The 21,020-nt window shown below is 47.1% G+C and overlaps 1 protein-coding gene across 49 annotated transcripts in view; it reads right to left on the reverse strand.

Annotated features, from left to right (window-relative positions):
* LOC141577229 (uncharacterized) overlaps positions 1-21,013 on the reverse strand; it is a 148,370-nt gene extending 127,357 nt beyond the window's left edge. For 39 of the 49 annotated variants that reach the window (XR_012506130.1, XR_012506098.1, XR_012506114.1 and 36 more), the window contains exons 1-11: positions 20,839-21,013; positions 17,529-17,615; positions 17,022-17,182; positions 14,008-14,136; positions 13,531-13,664; positions 13,076-13,127; positions 12,596-12,789; positions 11,127-11,792; positions 10,707-10,819; positions 8,762-9,307; positions 1,284-1,443 (exon numbers count right to left, since the gene is read on the reverse strand). Coding sequence is in view for 7 of the 49 variants with exons in the window: in XM_074361401.1 (XP_074217502.1) it covers positions 11,667-11,792; positions 12,596-12,789; positions 13,076-13,127; positions 13,531-13,664; positions 14,008-14,136; positions 17,022-17,121 (735 nt within the window). In the remaining 42 variants the exon portion in view is untranslated. Of the gene's footprint in view, positions 1-1,283; positions 1,444-3,078; positions 3,197-7,433; positions 7,650-8,016; positions 9,308-10,706; positions 10,820-11,101; positions 11,793-12,595; positions 12,790-13,075; positions 13,128-13,530; positions 13,665-14,007; positions 14,137-17,021; positions 17,183-17,528; positions 17,616-20,838 lie in introns of those variants that run through there. The other 10 variants (XR_012506124.1, XM_074361402.1, XM_074361399.1 and 7 more) reach the window with 10 other exon arrangements.
* Between the last annotated feature and the right edge of the window lie 7 nt (positions 21,014-21,020).

Raw genomic sequence — 21,020 nt, forward strand, 5'->3', positions numbered from 1 at the left:
CACCTTTTGTAAAACAATGTTGCCTAGAGCCTGAAATATACAGGAGACCCTATTCTCAAGGCTCTGACTTTGAAGGATATTAACACTTTTCTATTCACATAAAGATAACAAGTTACAGAATAAAAAACAACATTTGTTTGTTGGAGGTTTACACGGATGTGACCCAGGTGAAGAGCTGCAAGAACAAAGGATTCTAACAACAAAGAATTCATACACCAAGTTTGCAACAACCAAGCATTCCCACTTCCCATTTTTAATATAAGAAGAGCCTGAAATCTGACTTGGGGTGATGGTTCCCCAGGACATTATTCTACCATTTCTCAGCTGGCTTTCCAAATTAAAGTCGCTATTTCTTGCCCCCAAAACCTGGTCTCCTGATTTATTGGCCTGTAATGCACGAGCAGAACAAGCCTGGACTCGGAAACACAGACATTGAAAGTACCCATTTGGTATATTAAATGACCTGCTTCTACTCATCTTCCTGACGTTTTATTCTCTTGACCACTCCTGCTATGTTTATGAAAAACCTGTCATGTGGACACATTTCCACCTCTAGCCACTACCCTTCCAGGTAAGAACTGATGCCAAGAAGGCAATGGAAGTTGCTAGAAGGTATTACCTGGACAAAATAGAGCAGAAGTGGGTTCTGGCTGATGTTCAGGAGCAGGCTGGAACACCTGACAAGATGTTATAAGTACGGATAGACAGCTGGGCACCAAAGGAGAAGCTTCTAAACTTCCATGAGGGACTTATTGGATAGGAAGGAAAAGTCCCAGACTATAGCTCGGATCCCACCACGAGCTTCCTGGGCGAGTCTGGGCAAGTAATTTAAAATTTCTAGGCCCGTGCTGTCCAACATGGAGCCACCAGCAACATGCAGGATTATGAAGTTATTATGTAGCCAGACAGAATTATAAAAAGACATTTTATTGCAAAGGCCCAGCAGGTATAATATTTAAAAACGTTATTGGTTATCTTGATCTAAAGAGTTATTTTTCTATGTGTAGGTTTCTGTGGTTTGTAAGGCCTGTGACTAATGATTCCGTTACAGTGAAGTATTTTGAAATTATAAGTTACTGGACACAGTACCCTCATATCACAGTTGAAAAAAACTGATCCACATAAGCAAGGTGATCTGACTTATTAGTTATGAGCAGGGGCTCTGGGGCCAGCCTGCCTGAGTATAAATTCTCACTCTGCCTCCAGGGGGTTCTGTGTGAATCTTGGACAAATTATTGTTGTTTTTGTTGTCGTTGTTATTATTTGTGCCTCTTTTTCCTTACCTTTTAAGTAGCGAGGAATATGTAGACTCTATCTCCTACTGTGTTGGCAGGATTAAATGAGTAAACGTCTGTGCTGCCCACTTCCCTGGGTTTCAGCATTCTCCAGGCAATCAGTGCCAAACTCAGAGGCATTCTCCACTGTCTTCGTCAGTCTGGGATGCTGTAACAAATTACCGTGGGTCGGGTGGCTTAAACAACCAGCATATTCCTTATGGTTTGGAGGCTGAGACTTTCAAGGTCAATGTATCCTTGAGAGGATTGCCAGCTCGAAGATGGCTGTCTTCCCAATATCTTCATATCCCAGAGAGCAGAGAGAAGCAAGCACTCTGGGGGCTTGTATAAGAATTCTAATCCCATTCATGAGGGCTCTACTCTCATGACCTCATTTTATCCTACTAATCACCTCCCAAAGGCCCCACCTCCCAATACCATCACCCTGGTAGATGGGGTTTCGACATATGGATTTTGAGGGGTTGCAAACATTCAGTCCACACATCGGCTAAGTCTCCCCAACATGCAGTCATCAAACCTGTAGCTAATTTCAAAGTAATATTTATGTCTCTCTGCCCATTTCCATTCCTACATCCACTATCACTGAAGCCCTGTTACATTTTATTCCTTATTTTTCTGGTAGAGATTTAATTGATTCATCTAACTCCAATGCTCCCCTCGCTCCAGTCTGCTTAACAGCCATGCCAGGTAGGTCTTCCTTAAAACACCTTCCCACTTCACCTGGTTGTTTTTTAGTTGTAAATGTCAGAATCCTCTCCACACCCCATCCTATACCTTTAATCCGTTACACTACGGCTCACTATGTTATTTTCCTCCTACCAATGTAAGAAATTTCCATAAGCTTAAGAGCTTAAACCAGCACAGATTTATCAGCTTATGGCTGTGGAGGTCAGAGATCCAACACAGTTCTCATTGGGCTAAATTCAAGGTAGCAGCAGGGTTCCTTCCTTCTAGAGGGTCTAGAAGAGAATGTTTCCTTGTTGTTGCTGTTTTTTTCCAGTTTCCAGAGGTCACCCACCTTCCTTAGCTTGTGCCCCACGACTTCCTCCATTTTCATGGTCAGCAGCCTTTCTGAACATTGCTCTATGGCTACACCTCCCTCTGATTTTAAACTCAGCTGGGAAATGTCCTCCATTTCAAGGACCCCTGTGATTACATTCGGCCCACCTGGACAATCCAGGCTACTCACCCTATTGTCTCATCTCAGGATCCCCTTGTCCCATCCCATTCAGGCATTATGAATGTGGCTGTGACACTCACCTTGTGTAACATTTCCTCTCATGAGCATTTTATGGTTCAAGGCATATATGAATGACTTTTTGGTTTTCTTCCTTAGCCTTTCTACATTCAGTATGTCTGGTGAGATTATATGAATCCTTTTTATTTGTCCCCCTGCACTAATCTTTAATAATGTATCATGGGTTTAAAATGCTAACTGATAGACAATTTAGAAGACAGAAATCCTCTAAGATTTTTGTCCTAAAATATCTGTCATGCATTTTGCCATGTACAGTAACATGTCACAGGTGGCTACCCTGTGGCCGGGGAGGGACATGATTCTGCCATCACACTCCCCTCATTCTCACCAATGTGCTGATCACCTAACCAAGGACCTATGCTCCCCGCTTCGCTCACTTCCTCCTCCTTTCCATTGACTACCCTGTTCCCATCGCTTCCTTCATTCAGCACATCAGGATTTCATGACCACATTCTTCTCTAAATGGAATGGGTATCTTGAATCTAATGTCTGACAACTGTTCTTACTGTATATGCACACACTGACCTGCACATAACCCCGTCCAGCTCTTTATTTTCCTAGAATCTCCCAGAGGAATCAGTTCCATGATGGTGGTGATGATGATGATGATACTGACAATGATGACAGGGACCTCTCAAGGATTCTGATAAAGAGGGAATCAATAAAGGGAGGGAATCATTGCAAAATTGCCCCAGAGACAGGCTTAAAAGTAAATAACTGCTATAGTGTTTAATGAAATTGACTAATATTTAACTATTTTTAAAACTTTATATCACTGAATTTAAAATTTTAACGGGAATTCTCATTCACCAGTAACCAAGATTCAACTCTAGGACCAAAGTCTAAGGATTTCAATCTTCTAACAAATTGTCCACTAGCCTTTTAAACACGTGATCCTTTTAAAAAGCTTAGTGCTGGGCTGAAAATAAGCAGGATTCATATAATCTCACCAGACACAGTGAATGTGGAAAGACTAAGGAAGAAAAACAAAAAGCCATTCATAACGTCTTGAACTTCACGTTGCTCACAGGAGAAAATGTTAGCCAAGGTGAGCGTCACATCAACATGACACTTGAGTGGGATGGGGAAGCTGATCTTCCTCATCAGACATTTATCCTGATTTGTTAGATGCCAACACAGTTTCCTCATTGGATTTGCTTCTAACAAGTATGGAAGAATTTACGTTCTACCAAAAGCAGTCTAAACATTTTCCCCTGCTGTCAGGTCTCTGGACTGAATGTCCCCACAAGAAGGACATGAATATGTTTCATAGGGAATTCTTCCTGAGAAGCAACAGGATTTTCGAGGGAAGAACTGCAGGCCCCCCATGGAGGGCTGGAGGAGGGCTAGAGGGGGCACTGGAAAAACAGCAGGAGTGAGTTCAGATACTACCGCTCAGGTTGCCAAAGACAGCATTGCTATCTCTGAGGATATGACATTCTCCCAAAAGTTCCATGAGTGAAGGTACCTGTGAACACTAAGCAGGTTGTTAAGAAAGAGCAGCACATAATTTGCGTCACAGCTCAATTACAGTATGTTTTGTTATTTGGAAAATAATTAGCCCATTTTCCTTTGAAACTGCAGCAGTAGCAATAGAAATAAAAAAGGCTGAGCCATCTTGGAGAAAACAATCAATAAACAATTCTAAATCTGCAGGATTCCTTGACGATATGCAAGCAGTGAGCTAGATGTGTGCTGCAGATACCTCTTACTGCAGGGCTCACTCCTGCAAAGCATAGAACTAGTTTTCTCAGCAGACAGAGGGAACCAAGTCAAGATTCCAAATCTTGAGAGATTTACTATCTGGCAGGAAAGATCACAAAGTACATCCAGCCAAATATGAATAAATGTAATCAAATATTATCAAATGTGATTGGAGCACAGATGAAACAGAAATTCCTTTCACCTGGGATCTAGAGAGACTTCTTCAGAAAATGTGGCTTTGGAGATGGCCAAAGACATGGGTGGAAATTTGGCAGAACAGGATGTAAGGAATTTTAAAACTGATTCTAAAATTCATATAAAAATTCAAAGGATCCCAAATATCCAAAACAATTTTGAACAAGAAAAACAAAGTTGGAAGACTTGCACTATCTGATTTTCAGCCTTTTTTTTTTTTTTTTTTTTAACTACAGTAATCAGAAAGTATGGTGTTGGTGTAAAACAGGAAAATAGAATAATGGAGCAGAATAGAATGTTCAGAACTAAACCAACACTTATATAGACAATTGATTCTCAAAAAGGATGCAGTGGAGGAAGGATCTTTTCAACAAGTAGTGCTGGAAGAATTAGATAGTGAAATGCAAAAAAAAAAAAAATGAACTTTGATCCACACCTCACAAAATATACAAAAATTAAGTCACAATGGATCATAGATCTTAATAGGAAATCTAAAACTATAAAACAGCTAGGAGAAAAAGCATAGGCTTAAGCTTTATGACCTTGGGTTTGGCAAAAATTTCTTTGCTATGACACCAAAAGTATAATGTATTTTAAAAAGAAACTGATAGAGTGAACTTTATCAAAATGAAGACTCTTCAAAGCTGTTCTAAACACTGCTAAGCAAATGAAAAGACAAGCCATAGACAGAAGCTATTTGCAGATCATATATCTGATAAAGGTCTCTCTTTGTATCTGATCCAGAATAAAGAGGTGTCAAAACTCAATAATAATGCAAACACCTGAATGAATGAATGAGGCCAGAAAACACACTTCAGTAAAGATATCCAGATGGATAAAAAGCATATGAAAAGATGCTGATTAAAGATGCCATTAATCATCAGAGAAATGCTTTTAAAAACCAAAGTGAGATACTAGTACACATACATACAAGAATGAATACGATTAGAAAGACCGACCTTACAAAGTGCTGGTAAGGAAGTAGAGCAACCAGAGCTGATACACACCACAAGGAATTTACAATAGTACAATCATTTTGGAAAAGTCTTTTACAGTTTCTTTAAAAAAGGTAAATACCTATCTACCATATAACCCAGATATTCCTCATCTGGTGCTTTAGAAAAGAAAAGCATATGTCCATATAAAGACTTGTAACCAAATATTCACTGCAATTTTATTTATAATAGCTCAAGTTGTAAATAACCCATGCATCCATCAAAAAGTAAATGGAGAAACAAATGATGGTCTATCCAAACACTGCTCACAACAAACTCTTCAGTAAAAACTCAGCACTAAACAATACTCTGCTATAAGACAAATAAGCTATTAATACAGCAACACAGATGACTCTCAAAATAATTACACTGAATGAAAGAAGTCAGACAACATAGAGTAGATACTGCATTAATCCATTCATACAAGGATCTTGAAAATGCAGACCAATATGTTGTGATGGAAAGCAGATCAATGGTTTCCAGGGGAAGAGATGGGGAGGGAGGGAGGGACAACAAATGGCAGGAGAGAAGCTTTGTGGGTGATGGGTATGTTCACTCTCTTGAATGTGGTCATGGTTTCTTGGGGATATACTTATGTCAAAACGTATTAGCTGTACACTTTATACGTGTGAAAATTACTTTGCCAAGTATACCTCAAAGCTGTTTTAAGAAAAAAGGCACTTCAGTCCTGATCCACCTCAGCGCCTGATTGGAGCGACATGATCAGTCCCTCACCCTGTTTGCCTAACAGGAAGGTAGAAAACCTCTCACGGAAAATAACATATGGATTTTTCATTTGCAATGTCTGCCATGTAATAAAGAATTTCAAGACATGCAACATGTCAAGACTATATAACGGATAATATGAGAATAAGAAACATTAGACAAAGGATGCAAACCCCCAGGTGATGTAGGCTTCAGAGTTACCAATAAAGGCTATAAAATACTTTTAATATATTCAAGAAAATAAGGAAATTATGGGAGAATAGACAACAGGGTAAAGACTTTCACCAGAGAAATATACTGGAATGTATTTTTAAGAGAAATCAAACAGATACTCTAGAACTGAAGCTTTCAGCTCAGGAAACAGGTAAACAGAGCTAATTAGGATCGCTTTTAAGTAAAACTTTCAGTAATGCCGGGTAAAATACAACAACAAATGTAACACAGAGCTAACTATGGAAAGAGAAGTTCCCAGGTGACAATACAAAGAGGACACTTAAAGCCCAGAGTGGTAATCTTGTGAGCTGATGCCACCACACCCTGGAGGGAAGGGGTTTTAATCTGCACATAAATAGAGATACAATGTCCATTTAGGAAAAAGGGTCCATACCAGATGTAGAAGACTCTTCCTTTATATCTATATAGTCAGAGACAGAGATGTAAAGTGGCAGCAGAGGTCACAGTGACACAGGGCCCTGGGCCAAGGAGTGTGAACACCTCTGCAAGCTGGGAAAGGTAGGAAGACGAATCCCTCCCTAGAGCCTCGGTGTGGAACGTAGCCTTGGCCACACGTTGGTTTTAGCCCACTGACAATGACTTTGCACTTCTGCACAATAGAACAGTGAGATGATGAATGTGTATTGCTTTAAGCCCCTGAGTCTGTGGTCCTTTGTTACAACAGCAAAAGGAAAGAAACTCAGGAACCAACATGAACATGAACCCCAAGCTGCCTGCTGTGCTGGCAAGAAGTTCTTTGTCTCTGAACCTGGGGGAGTCTCCTGTCTTCTGGCAGCATCCACAAACTACCTCATGCTAACTTGACAGCTTGCAGAGGGTTAAATCTTAACCCTGCACAGTTCTTGATATTTAGTTAATAAAAATGATGGTGTCATCATGGGTATTTTTCCATCTTTTAAATACCCTTCAGTCTTCTAATAAAGCTACCTCTATTTGAGAGACAGTGTAAATAGTTTTCAAACTTCATAATAAATAACTGTGGTTTTATTTGGTTACTTAAATTATGAGTAATAATATTCACATTAGTAAAAGTTATTAAAATCAACATTGTTTAATGAAAATATCATTTCTTTTTGCATGAACATGTATTAACTACAATAAATGTTCCATGCTTTGTTCTACGATTTACTGTTAGAGCCTTAAAGCATAATATTTTCCTCAAATGATATTATGGCAAAGGGATTTCTTTTGGTGGAACAGTTCCTGCATCAAATCTGGTGCATGGCTCAGGCCACTGGGAACCTAGAGATGATAGATATTAGGAGGCATTTTAAACACAAAATGATTTTTAAAGGAATTAAACAACTGGATGTGTGAAAACAAAGAATCTGAGAATATTCTAGTGAAATAAATGTATTTTTCAGCTTAAGCAAGACACTGGGTGAATAAATCTAAAATGAAAAAACCACCCAGAGATCAGCAGTGAGTCATGCATGCAGTGTGACTGATCAAAACCAAGTTGTTTCCAAACCAGTGTGCAGGCTTGATGCCTTCATGAATCAAGTCTGTGTGGCACCAGGCCATCTCGAATACATGTTGATGAGGTATTTATAAGCCCTTCACCATCCCAGCACAAAGCCCACACATGAGCCACAAGACCATCACCTACACATCTGCAAAAGACACAGCATGGTGAATAGCACTTTTCTTGTTCAGTAGCCGGTGGCAGGGCACTGTGAGCAGACAGAGATACAGGGACACAGAGACACAGAGGCACTTCCCCTCACTCAGCTGATAACCTTCCGTGCATTCCTGGGGACAGGATTGTCATAAAATGCACCATGGATTGATCCTCCTCCTAGGAAAGGAACGGTAGGTCTGTCCTCAGGTTGGAGCAAGGGTGGCCGGAGGATCTCAGAAGAGCTGTTTCAGCACAACCAATAGAAATGTCTGCCACCGTGACCACGAGAGACAGGTCTCCTGCCATCCCGGTAGGCACCTGGGCTCCTGACAAAAGCTGGGCTCAGTAAAGGCTTGAGTAGAAGGCACAGACCTGAGGGATGCCCCAGCAAGAGACAGGAGGTAGGGCCTGGTTTATACTGCTCTGGGTGTATCCCAGCCTCATCAGAATACGAAATCAGAAATTTGCAAAACAGCAGAGCTGGGATGGATCATCTACTCCAGACTCCTCACCTTACAGTTTAAAGGGTGGCAGCCCTGGGAGGCAAAGCAACGTGCTAAAGGCAGAGCGTGGAACTGGCAGCGCCAGATGAAACGCACCATGGCAACCCCCGTTCAAGGCCGCTGACACTGAGGACGGGGCCAAGGTTTCCAACGAGGAGAATGAGACAGTGTAAATACTTTGTTCCCCCCAAAACCCCAAATGGCACAAAAACTAAGGCACAAAAACTCACCTTAACTAGCTCTCTTCTGAGGGGGCTCTCTTCTGTCTCCGTCTTTCTGTCTGTCTCCATTTCTCTCTCTCAGACACAAACACATACAATTTTGTGAAAGGGGACTTCCTGCCATACAAAGACAGACTTCACATCTTCAGAGAAACACTTGACAAAGCACATTTCCAATTCAAGTCTTTGTGTGAGGTCTGGGCAACTGGCTTATTTTCTAGAACAATATGTGGTTCCAAAATCAGGAGATCATCTTCCCCAAAGGAAGAGCTCTGGTCCGTGTTGATGAAGCTGGGGGTGTCACATTTCATGAGCCCGTTCGGCTCCTCCTCTGGCCACCTGCTGCATCTGATGGCTTCCTGGAGCCGAACATCACTGTCAAGGGCTATGGTTGGGATACCAGCTTTGGCCTTGTCCAAGCGGTCCACTTCATTGACGTAGCAGTGAAAGAGGGACCTAGATTCGTCATTGTGCTGCCAGAGAACCCCTTGGGCACCAGCGGTCTTCCAAAGTCCGACACAAAGCTGTTCAGTCTGAATCTCTTCTCGGGAGACTCTGCATTGCAATAAAGAAAACCAAAATAAAAGATCGCTCACACTCTAGCTCGGTGACCTGAAGACTTATAGTTTTTGCTGAGAGCAAATCCCTGCACAGAGCATGCTGACAAGCACTGGAAGTGAGAGACATCACTTTCGAACACATACAATTACACCCAAGGCAAAAGTCTCGTGAGGGCCCTTGGACCATCCTGAAAAGACATCGCTCCCTGAGAATCCTCAATACTGGTGCATCGCACACCAGTGTTTCTCAGTGGGACACTCAGATCATCTTCATCAGAATTAGTTAAAGTGCTTCTTAAAGTGCAGAATTCTGGGGTGCACACCCTCAGTGTCTCCAGAAGTAGGGACCGGCAGTCTGTATTTTCATAGCCACCAAGATCACTAAACATGCTCAAGTTTAGCACCGCGGTCTACATCGGGTCACCTGAGCATCGACAATGCTGTCTCATGGGGTGGGGGGGGTGCCATGTGTGTCAGTGTGCTGTCCTACCCACGTGTATCCCCTGATTCTCAGAACTGACAGTGCAGTCCCATTGGGCAAGAAATACCACCATTTCACAATGCATACTCAGGGCGCCTGACTGACAGATACAATCAGTGCTAGGAAAGGGGACAAAACTCAGGTTCCTCATCGCTTGTTTCACTTACTGTGGGACAAATGATCAATTCAAGGGTAATAAATCAGTGTATGAGTGAATAACATGACTCTCGTTAGTCCCACGAGTGCCTGGAAGAGCGAGCCTGGGCACACTGAGAATCATAACAGCCCATCTACTTAATTGTCATCCTCCCCAGATTTATGTAAAGGTTACTTCCACCCAGGCAGTGACCCCTGAAGGGCAAGAATCATGTCTGAACACACTCTCAAATCCAGAACAGAACGTGACAACAATTAGGCTCTGGGGCCTGTGTTTAGCGAGTGTGGAATCTCAGTGATGCCAGCTCTTAGACCTTGCCTTCCCATCCCACCCCTCACGATATGGCCCTTATGACCAGCTCTCCCGGGGCTGGGGCCATGGAACCCATTTACAGGACTGGAAGAATCTGATCATGTAAACCATCCCCCAGATTATCACCAAGAGTCACCTGCATTTCAGGGATCAGTAATCCCAGAAGCTTTGCAGTTCAGGCAGCTGAGGGATTTTTATATCAGCTCTGTCTTCTACTGTGACTGCCTGGGTGACATCAGACAAGGAATTCTCAAAAGCCTGAGCTTTTCCTTTCAGGAATAATCTAAATAAAAAATCTCGTTGACCACTCAACAAGTGTGATGTGAAGATCAATGATTTACACAGGAGTACAACATTCACTAGGTCATGGATTTAGAATCAGAGAAAAATCATTTGAGAAAGATTGACAGAATGTAGCTTTAATGCAAATTTAAGTATTCTTACCTTTCAGTAAATCATCTTCTTCCCCAACTTATCACTTCACCCAAGTTTAAAAGATGTTTGAGAACAGGGATGAGTGTGCCAGCAATCTGGGACCCAATAACCTAAAATGTCACCTAGGAAAAAGAGGGGAGTAACACGTTTTTAAAAAGCATGGTGAGGATGGCGGGGCCATCCCCCAACTCCAGACTAAGAAGCTCTAAGTAATAGATTTCCTGCCTGCCTGGGGCATCAGCTGATGTGAAAACCCACCCAGAAACCTCACTGTCCAGCAGCTCCTCCGTAACACAGGCTACACTTTCTCAGAATTAAGAATTGGGGCCAGTAACCACTTCGCTGAAGAATAAAGTCAAAGAAGAAGAAGAGAGTTCTGCCCCTCCCCAGGGGAGAGCCCAGACCTTGGGCTGCATGCACTGAGCCCACCTCCCAGGAGAAGGATAAACTGGAGAAGGGCGTCCTGCGAAACTGGGGCAGCAAATGTTCAGATGGGAAAAAATTGACCGGCTGGCCAGGGACAGCCCCCTCCGTCGCTGCCTTGGCGGCTGCCTCCGCCCCCTCAGCACATCCTGCCCATTTCCGGTGGTTAAGCTGTCAGGGAAACAGTGCTTTGCGACCTGGGGCAACAGAGGCTGCCCCCAGGCCAAGCTGCGGGGGAAATGGGATCTAAACCACCAGCTCCCAAGCGGCAAGCTCCATACCCCCGCCAACAACCCGCCGCCCCCGCAGCCTACAGCACCCCCGGGGCAATATGTCCTGGAGAAGGGTGACCCGGGAATGAGGGGCAGCAGAGGCCACCCCCACGTCAGGCCTCCAGAGAGATGGGAGCTTATCCTCCAGCCCGCCAGGGGCAGACCCCCCTCCTCTCCAACCCCTGATGTCACCGCGCCCACCTCCCAGGAGCAACCTGACCGGGTGTGGGGTTTCAGGCTAATCTTGGGCGGGAGAGGCCGTCCCCAGGCCAGGTCAGGGGAGAGGAGAAGAAGTGGCCCCATTAGGCGGGGCAGCCGGCCGTCGCAGCTGCCTCTGCCCCTCGACAGCATCGCGCCCGCCTCCCAGGAGCAAGCTGACCTGAAGACGGGCATCTGGCTTCTTGGGCAGCAGAGTACGCCCCCAGGTTTGGCCGTGGGGAAGAGGAGAGCAAATTGACAGGCTCCGCGCTGCAGGTCCTCTACCCCTGCTGTCGCCTCCCCCACACTTTAAAGGCACTTCCCAGGGCGCCCCTCCCCCAGCAGGCTAAATGGGACAGGTGTGTCTGGTGATCTGAGGCAGGAGAGGCCACTCCCACACCAGGCCATCGGGGAGACGGGAGCCAATCCACCAGCTCCCCAGGCAGCCCCCTACCCCCACAGCAGCCACCGCTCCTGCCCCCTGACCTCACGGTGGCCGCCTCTAGGGAGCAGGCTGACCTGGAAATGGACTTCCGGCGAACTAGGGACAACAGGGACCGCCCCCAGGGCAAACCATGGGGAGAAATGGGAGCAAATGGACCGGCTCCATGGGAAAACCTGCCGCTGCTGTCACCAACCCCAACGTAACACGCCCGCCTCCTGGGGCCAGGCTGACTAGGATACACGTGTCTCTTAACCCAGGGCAAGAGACACCGCCCCCAGGACAAGCCGCGGGGAAGATGGGAGCAAATGTGCCCGCTCCCCCGCTGCAGGCCCCCGACCCCCGCCACCCGTGCACCCTGACTACCCTGCCTCCCGCCCCCAACAGGCAAAGTGGGAAAGGGTTATCCCGGGACCTGGCGCAACAGAGGCTGCCTGCAGGCCACGCGGCACAGACATGGGAGCTAATCCTCAAGCTCCCCCTGGGCAGCCTCCCTATCCCCGCAGCCACCACCTTCCCAGCCCCCTGACTGCACCGCACCCATCTCCCAGGAGCAAGCTCACCTGGAGTCGGACCTCAGGCAAATCTCTGGCGGCAGAGGTCGCCCCCAAGCCAGGCCGCGGGGGAGAGAAGAAATGGAGCAGCTCCCTGGAACGGACCCAAACCCCCAGCCGCCGCCGCCGCCGCCGCCGCCGCCTCCCAGGACCAAGCTCACCTGGAGACCGGCGTCCCGCATCTACGGCAGCAGAAGCCGCCCCTGGCTCCGCCGCGGGGGAGAGCGGAGCGAATTGACCGGCTTCCGTGCGGCAGCCCCCCTATCCCCGTGGGCCCTGCACCTTAACCGCACCGCCTCCACTCCCCACTAAGCAAGCTGAGTGGGACAGGTGTGTGAGGCGACCTGGGGCAGCAGAGGCCGCTCCCAGGCCCGGCAGCCGGGAGAAGGCAACTATTCCATCAGTTCGCCAGGGGCAGCCCCGCTCCGCCCCCTTGCCGCTGCCACCGCCCCCGACCTAACCGCCCCACCACCCAGGAGCAAGCTTAACTGGAGTCCAACATCTGGCGAATCTCCGGCGGCCAACGCCCCCCCAGGCCAGGCTGCAGGGAAGAGAAGACATCGACCGGCTTGCCCGGGCAGCCTCCCACCCACCGCCGTCGCCGCCCCCTCCGACCCCTCCGCCAACCCAGACCATTGCACCAATCTCCCGGGGTCAGGCTGACTGCGAGGATGTGCACTTGCCTTCTGACCCTGGCCACGTGCCTGAGCACCTTCCTGCACCCCTACACTCCCTGTACCTCTGCACCCCTGCCACTCTCTGCACTTCCGCACTGCCTGCACCCCCGCATCCCCTGAACTGCCTGCACCCTCCACAGCCCCTGCACCCCTGCCACCACTTACACCTTTGCACTGCGTACACTCCTGCACCCCTGCTTGTCCCACACACCACCTCTTGGGCCTGTGGCAGAGTCTCTGCTGTTAGACCAATGCACAGGAACTCACATCTTTGTCAGTATATGATGCATCAGTGGACGTCTGGGGTTGGCTGCAGGAAGGTACATGTTCCCGGTCACTAGCCTGGGCCACTAGGGTGATCTCTGTGAGGTCACCCAGGACGGGCTCAGAGATGCTGTTCTCTGGGAAGAGAGGAGTTGAAACCGGTCTTGAGGGCAGAGCTGTGCTCACCAGGTCGTCCACGCTTCATGTTTTACACAGGGTTTCGGAGAAGTGAAATTGATCCGGCCAAGTAAGACCGGCTTGCTGTGCGCCCACCTCAGTCCTGGGCTCTGAGGCAGACCGACAGGCTCCCACCATCAGGACATAGTTTGGGCACCTGAATGGTCCCTTGGAGGCATCCTATCACTTCTCGGGAAGAAGTCCGGCTGCTTCCACCCTATGGCCCTCCCTCCCACTGTGCTGGCCTCAGGAAAGTTCCTTATTTGGGGAAGAATGCAGCCCACACCCTACCCCACCCCTCACCTTTCTCTAACCCAGGCTGGTGCTTTCTCTGCCCTTCAGAGTCTGGAAAGCCATTTCTCTTCAGGTATGTCCCTTCTGAGATGGACTTGCTTCCACTCAGTTCTAGGCGAGGATGCACCATGGAATGCACTGGGTAAGAGAACCAAAATAAATAGTTTCTTCTGTGAGGTTTTCTGTTTATCTACTGGGGCTGGGCTGTGTGTAGTTTGCTACAGCTATTCGTGCGAGAGGCTAAAGCCACCCGTGTGTCCTTGTTTTCATCTCCCCGCTGTCTTTGGGTTTTCCCTAGACACTCCTGAGACATTTACTTCTTTTAATTTTATTCCTGTTATTACACAGGGGCTCTACTGACATGGAGGTAAGGTGTTGGGGGAGCGGGAAAGAGCAGGGCTTCTGTAGTCCTGTGATTAGTTCTCATTGAGCCTGTGCCCTGAGCTGTGACCTCCACAAGTGTGTCTCTTTCCCCCACCCCAATTTGGGTGACACAGAAGGTATTTCCCTTCCCCCAGGTAGGTTAGGCTCTGGTAAAATAAATTCTCATAAAAAAAAAAAACAAAACACAACCCCCCACAATGGAAGAGAATGTTCTGGGTGTATTTCAATAGAGCTATTTTTTCCTTTCCTGGCAGGAACCATGAGGAGTTTTCCTATGATCTTCACTCTGAGAACAGGATACGGTCCTGGATGTAAAATGCATGAAAAAGAGCAGGGGGCCCCTGTGACTGGCCCCCTGGAGTTGTCACACTCGGACTTCCCCACGCTGAGCCTCCAGCTGGCCTCAGGGACCTGTTAAATCTGCCTGCCCCCGGGGTTCTTACAAAAGCGGGTTCTGCCCTGGGAGCTGTGACTCTCCAAGCCTGCCCGGCTGCCTCTCTGTGTTGGGAGCAGCTTTCCCCCTCAGTTTTCTTGTGGATCTAAGAAGAGCAGTGGGTTTGCAGCTCCCTCAGCTCTGGTGTTGTTTTCAGGACAGAAGGAGCAACTTCTGAGCTCCACACGAGCTGGACCAGAGGCTGGAAGCCTCCTCTCCTCTGCCTCCATGCAGACAATCAGTGGCTGTGGTTCTGGCCGAGTTTCTGAAGATGTGGATTTAAACACACACATCCCAGCCCCCACAGGAGCACACAGTCCCATAAATCCCTACAACTTCCACTGGTAACTACGGAACTGATGAGGACACGGGTTTCGGGGCTGCAGAGGCCTGACTGCATGACTTTCTCCGTGGCCTATTAATGTGGTTATTATGGGCCTTGTCTGAAGTGGCTTGCTTACCGCACCTGGTACATGGGAAATACAAAATAAGTACTAGAACCTCCACTTTTTCTCCCTCTTGGGCCTTCCAAACTAAAAATAATACGTGAACTCAGATGGCCTAGTCACCACAATGAGGTCGGACCAGCCCGGCTCTCCTGAGTGATGGGCACTGACTTGTGCATTAACTCGGAACAGTAGGGGAACCGCCTTCCTCTAACTGGGCCTCTCCCCACACCAGGCACGCCCTCAGCTGAGAAGGGGCCAACTCCCCCATTGAGGTGTGTGCTGGTGGCTTCAGTGTGACCTGGCCCTGCCGGGACATGAACCTGCAGTGAGGTGGAGTGTCAGGAGGAGGGGGGTCCCTGCTGGGGGAGCAGGGGGCCCGGTAGCACCCTGCGCAGCCTGGTGCCTGGGGCTCCCCAACATCTCCTACGGCCCCCGGGTCGGCTCTGGTCTGGGACACTCCATGCACCCTCCCAGTATCTTTTCTTTAAGTCCCTTTTTTGCTTTTATCAGCCAGAGGTGGCTTCTGTTGCTTGTTCAGTGAAACAGTGCATCAGGAAACCAGACTATTTCTAAGATCAGTGAAATACGAACTTTGGTCAGCTCGTCGGGCAGACCGTGCAGCACAAATTCCCGCACAGGGCTGTGCAAATGCCTTACGTGAAGGGTCCTCATCATCTGTCTTCAGAGATACAGAAGCTCGTGGTTCAGGTAAAACCTCAGGGAGGGATTGAGGAATCCACAGCTGGTTGGTTTCAAAGACTAACCGGTCGGACCAGACCCCTGAGCTGTGGTCAGAAGCCTGGCTCAATGTCACGCAGACTCAGCACCCTAAGGGTCCGGTGGGGCCGGTGCTGTTTCCTTTACAGGCTCTCGTTGTGGAGTCACTGTAGCCCCTTACACTCAGCAGGGAATCCAGCCCTCTTAGCCCCCACCCTGAGTGTTCCATGACACAAATCTCGGGAGTGTTTAATTTTCATCTTTGTTTAGGAGGATGAAGGTGGGGCAAGAGGAGAGATAAATTCACACTTAGTGACACCAAGTCACAGCCAGTACCTCCTCCTCGGAGAGCTATGTGCTCCCACAATGGTGGCTGGGGGGCTGGGCAGAGCCCCTCCTCTGGTCACAGAGGGACTCACTGCTCTGACTGCAACTGATGGGTTGGACAACCAATCCAGAGGGGACAGAGAATCTTTCCCGGGAATTTGGAACTGACACACAGAAATTAATTTCACTCATCTGGGGATTGGGAGGAGGGTGGGAATCAAATGAAACCAGAGCAGGAGAGAAAGTTACAAGTGAATGAGAGAGAGACAGAGAGACTGAACTTGTGAGAGTAAATAGTGTGAGGGAAGGATAACAATCAGGGCACAGAGGAATTCCAGCTCCTGGCTGTCTAGTGTGTCCCAGCCCATCAACACACCTGTGGGATGGTTAAAATCATTCCAGTTTTGCAGATTAGGAAACAGGCTGAAAGAGACGGGGGTTGGCTTTGGGTGCACAGTTAATTTAATTGCCACTGGACCCCTCACTTCCCACTGCCTGAAGGCACCATGACCCTCACAGGGACCCTGCAGTGCTGACAGCCTAGCACCCTGATCAAAGGGACCCTGCGGGAGTGGGAACCTCTCTGAGTTTGGAGAGTTCCCTGCACCGAGATTCCATGCATCAGCCGGCTCCAGCTCACCCCAGGTTAACGTCTCCCCAGCTGTGTAGTCCCCCGACCCGCTTACCTCCCTGCCAGGCACCCCCGTTCTTACCACCGAGTGTACTGCAGGAATTCAGGCACAGGGATGCCCAAAGCAACACGAGCCCAACGGCTGTACAAACAGCAGACTCCCAGCACCACCTTGGCTCCATGGGGATAGTAGGTGTCCTCACCTTTCATGTACCTAAGGCAATCTGTTTCTTCAGCTGGAGGCTATAGAGAAAAATAAAAGGTCCAAAACATTGTTCAGTGGGGAATTCCTCCAAGGACCTGACTTCAGTGTCTACAACCAGTTGTGCTGGCCGCTCTTACCCCCGGACTTTGGGTGAGGTGGATTATTGATCAGCACAATCGCCGGTGGCCCCGCTCCTGGGCTTGGCTGCCCAGAGGGGCTGGGGGAATGGGTAAGGCCAGGGCAATCAGGAAGAGCACCGAGGACCTGACATCTCGCCTCCGCAGTTGTAAACCCTTCCCCAAATCTCAAGGCATTGGACAGAGTGCAGCCACCACAATAATGAGATGTTCCCATCTCTTCACTCACTCCTGTTGGTTCACTTACGTGCTGAGCATCCACTGGGTCACAGGACATGACACACAGGATGGCCAATGGGACAGGCTTTGTACTTCCCCCTGGATCCTGTTCAATCTGATGGAAGAATGATCACTCATAAACGGTTTCTCAAAAGGATACATAGACAGGAGACAAACTGCAGAGTGAATCAAATTTTAAAATATAAATGAAGATCCCCCAGTCTCCCCGCCTAAGGTTAACAGCATAAAGAAAATAGATCTTGCCTTTGATCACCAAGGTAGTGGTCACCCTCTCTCAGGAGGAAAGGAGAGTTAATCTTTGAGCAGGACACAGAATTGCTCCATCGAATTGGACCAGGACCTCTGCATTCATTCAGCAAATCTGTATAAGCTCCTACTACTTATGGGAATCTAGTAACTATACCCATTCCCAAGGCTCTTGGGCTTTATTAGTCAACAAAATAGACACGACTCCCCATCACTGGGGGCTCAGAGTTTTAGCAGAGAAAACAGGCAACATGATGGGGGTAGCAAGAGCTTGGGGAAAAATAAGAGTGATATGAGCAAAGTCAGGTGATGGTGGTGGGGTGGGAGGCAGGCAGGAGGGAATAAGGCAATCCTGGCAGATCTCAAGGAGTAATGAACTTGAAGCAGAATAGATCCGGAGGAAGAAGGAAGAGCCGGAGCCAGAGGCCCCCAGAGTGATGGGGAGAGTGTGGGCGGAGAGGCAGAGCAAGCCGGGTCCTCGAAGACCTTGGGACGACTTTGGCTCCTAATGGAATGGTGACCATTTTAGTGAGTTTTGATGGGATGGGTGATGTCCAATTTATGCTTTTGTTTTGGGTTTTCTTGGGAGGAGGTTAATTTATTTATTTTAGTGAAGGTGCTGAGGTTTGAACCCAGGATCTCATGCATGCTGAGCATGCACTGTATCACTGAGCTACACCCACCCCCTCAAATGTATGCTTTTATAGGCTCCCTCTGACTCTGTGTGGATGAGATTGTAGAAAAGCAAAGATGGAAGAAGTAGGCTATTTTGTGTCCAACAAGGGGCTGAAGGTGGCTCCTAGGAGGGCGGGGAACAGGGAGTACGTGGTTAATGAATTCAGAGTAGCCAGAATTTTCTAACAAGCTGGATTTGCTGTCTGTGTGTGTGTAAGAGAAAGAGAGAGAAAGAACATGGTTCCAACATCTGGACCTGGAAAATGGCATGGATGTCCTCTCCATCCACAGGAGATGGGACAAAATGGGGCTGAGCAGGTGGAAAGGGGCTGGAATCAGCTCAGTTCTTCAATATCATGATTAAGGAGTCTATTAGATATTGCCACAGAAATGCCTAATAGGTAGAGGAGTCTGGTTTTTTTTTTCTTTCTTTTTAACATTAAAAAATATAATTTAAATGTATTAATTTTATTATGTGAATGGATTTGGAATTTTATTTCATGCCAAGGTATATGTTATAATAGCCAAATGGAAAATATATCAGAAAAGGGGAGAAATGAGGGCTTTCACAAAAACTGACTGTCCGTAACGTAGGTAAAATTTCAACGAAAGAGTCTTCAGTGCAAAATCCTCATCTTGGTGTTACATAAAATTAAATGAAAAAGGACTATGTTGATGTATCATTATTTCATGTTACATAATAGCCCCAAACAAACACACTGTTTAACTATGAGGCTTGTAGAAATGCTATTCACTTTATTGACATAAATACAGAAATGCAGAAAGGTTCTAAGGTAGAATAAGCATCTTAGTGGAAATAATAGAGATCTGAGCATTTCACATGATATGTATGGACTGATTCAAAATTTGGAAAAGTAATTTACACAGTAGAACATACGTAAGAATGTGAAAGCAAGATGAATGAAAGAAAAAGAATATGAGTATCAGGGAGAGAGTTCCAAATGGAAAAGGCCAGTCAGGGAGTTTTGGACAAATCGAGAAATTGATGGCATGTCAATTTCCAATTCTGGTTGCTTCTACCAAAAGTATAGCAGTGAGATAGAGGAGAGACCCAGGACCCAACTCCGAGGCACATTTGCAGCAAATATTTGGAAAAAAGAGGAGACGTTGGCAAAAGACCAGCCAGTGGATCGAAAGCAGAGCGATGGGCTGGAGGCCAAGTGAAGCAGGAACACGGGGGAGGAGAAATGGAAGAGCCGGGTCAAATGCTGCCAAAGGGCCATGCATGATGAAGACTAAAAACTGACCACTATATTTAGCAACGTGGGGTCACTGATGGCCTTGACAGAGCAGTTTCCATAGAGCGAGGGATCAGGGGAAAAGCCAGAGTGGGTGCAAAAGGGAATGGCTCAAGAGAATATGCAGACAGTGAGTTTAAACGACTCATTAAAGATTTGCTGCAAAGACATGGGGTGGCAATTGGTGGGGGCCAATTAGAGTCAAGGAGTGCTGTTTGTTTCTTTTAAGAGGATGGACTTTTATATACTGATAGGAGCCAACTAGCAGTAGAACAAAATAGATGAGGTAGTGACAGAGAGGATGGATGTGGGAGTGACAGCCCGGAGAAGATTGTATGGATGGGCCCCCTGGTGACTTTTGGATGACCTGGCTTTCGATGTCACCTGTAATAAGAGGTGGGGCAGCGAGAGTGAGGTCACAGACATCAGAAGGCGAGCGGATGTGCTGGGAGTTGCTGGTGAAATTTCTTTTCTCTTGGCTTCAGTTTGCTTGGTCAAAGTAGAAAAGTAAACTTACCAGCTGAGGGACGAGAAGGAATAGTTACTGGAGTCATGAACAGAAGATATGAAAGAGACTTCAGGGACAATGGGACAGTGAAAAGAGCAGAGGGAGACGGGGGGAGTGTGCTCTCAGAAAGTTACGTTTTATCTTTGAGGTCCCCAAGTGTTGGATGTGTGATTGCCCTTCCTGCTGTCCACGAAATAAAAATTGAGTATGGTCCAGGGAAAATGCTATTTCATTCTAAGAGGCTGCCTGTTTCTCAGGAACGGTCATCTTAAACTGCAAACACTACAAAAATGTTGAAAAGAAGAACTTGTGTACCCAATGACCCACTATTTTCTATAAATTTGGTTGCTATTTAGTTCCCCTATCAATACCACAGAACCGATACTGCCTAGGATGGAGATACATCGATGCTTAAATGGAAATGAAATTTGTATCTTTTTCCTAAACTCCATGGCTTCCTTAACATCCCATTCCCCTTGGAATTTACGGGTGTCCGGTATAAGAAATAAGAAACAGTTTGAGAAAATCCCGGCTCAGAATTACACAGCACAACCTCAGCTCAGAAGAATACAGCCATAAAAATGTTTAGAAGCAAAACTCCATAACTACTCTTAAAGAATTTTGCAAACCTGGGCCTGCCCAGATGTTTCCAAACTGGAAAGGTACTCCAATCAGTTGACCGGTACGGGAACCAGAGGCTGGTCAGCCTTTTCTGTAAAAGCCAGAGACTAAATATTTTCAGTTTTGCAGATCATTTTGTTGTAACCATGCAGGTCTGCAATAAGAAAGCGAAGAGCACTGGGAGACACGA

The sequence above is a fragment of the Camelus bactrianus genome, chromosome 3 (assembly GCF_048773025.1).
Source record: "Camelus bactrianus isolate YW-2024 breed Bactrian camel chromosome 3, ASM4877302v1, whole genome shotgun sequence".
Lineage (NCBI taxonomy): Eukaryota > Metazoa > Chordata > Mammalia > Artiodactyla > Camelidae > Camelus > Camelus bactrianus.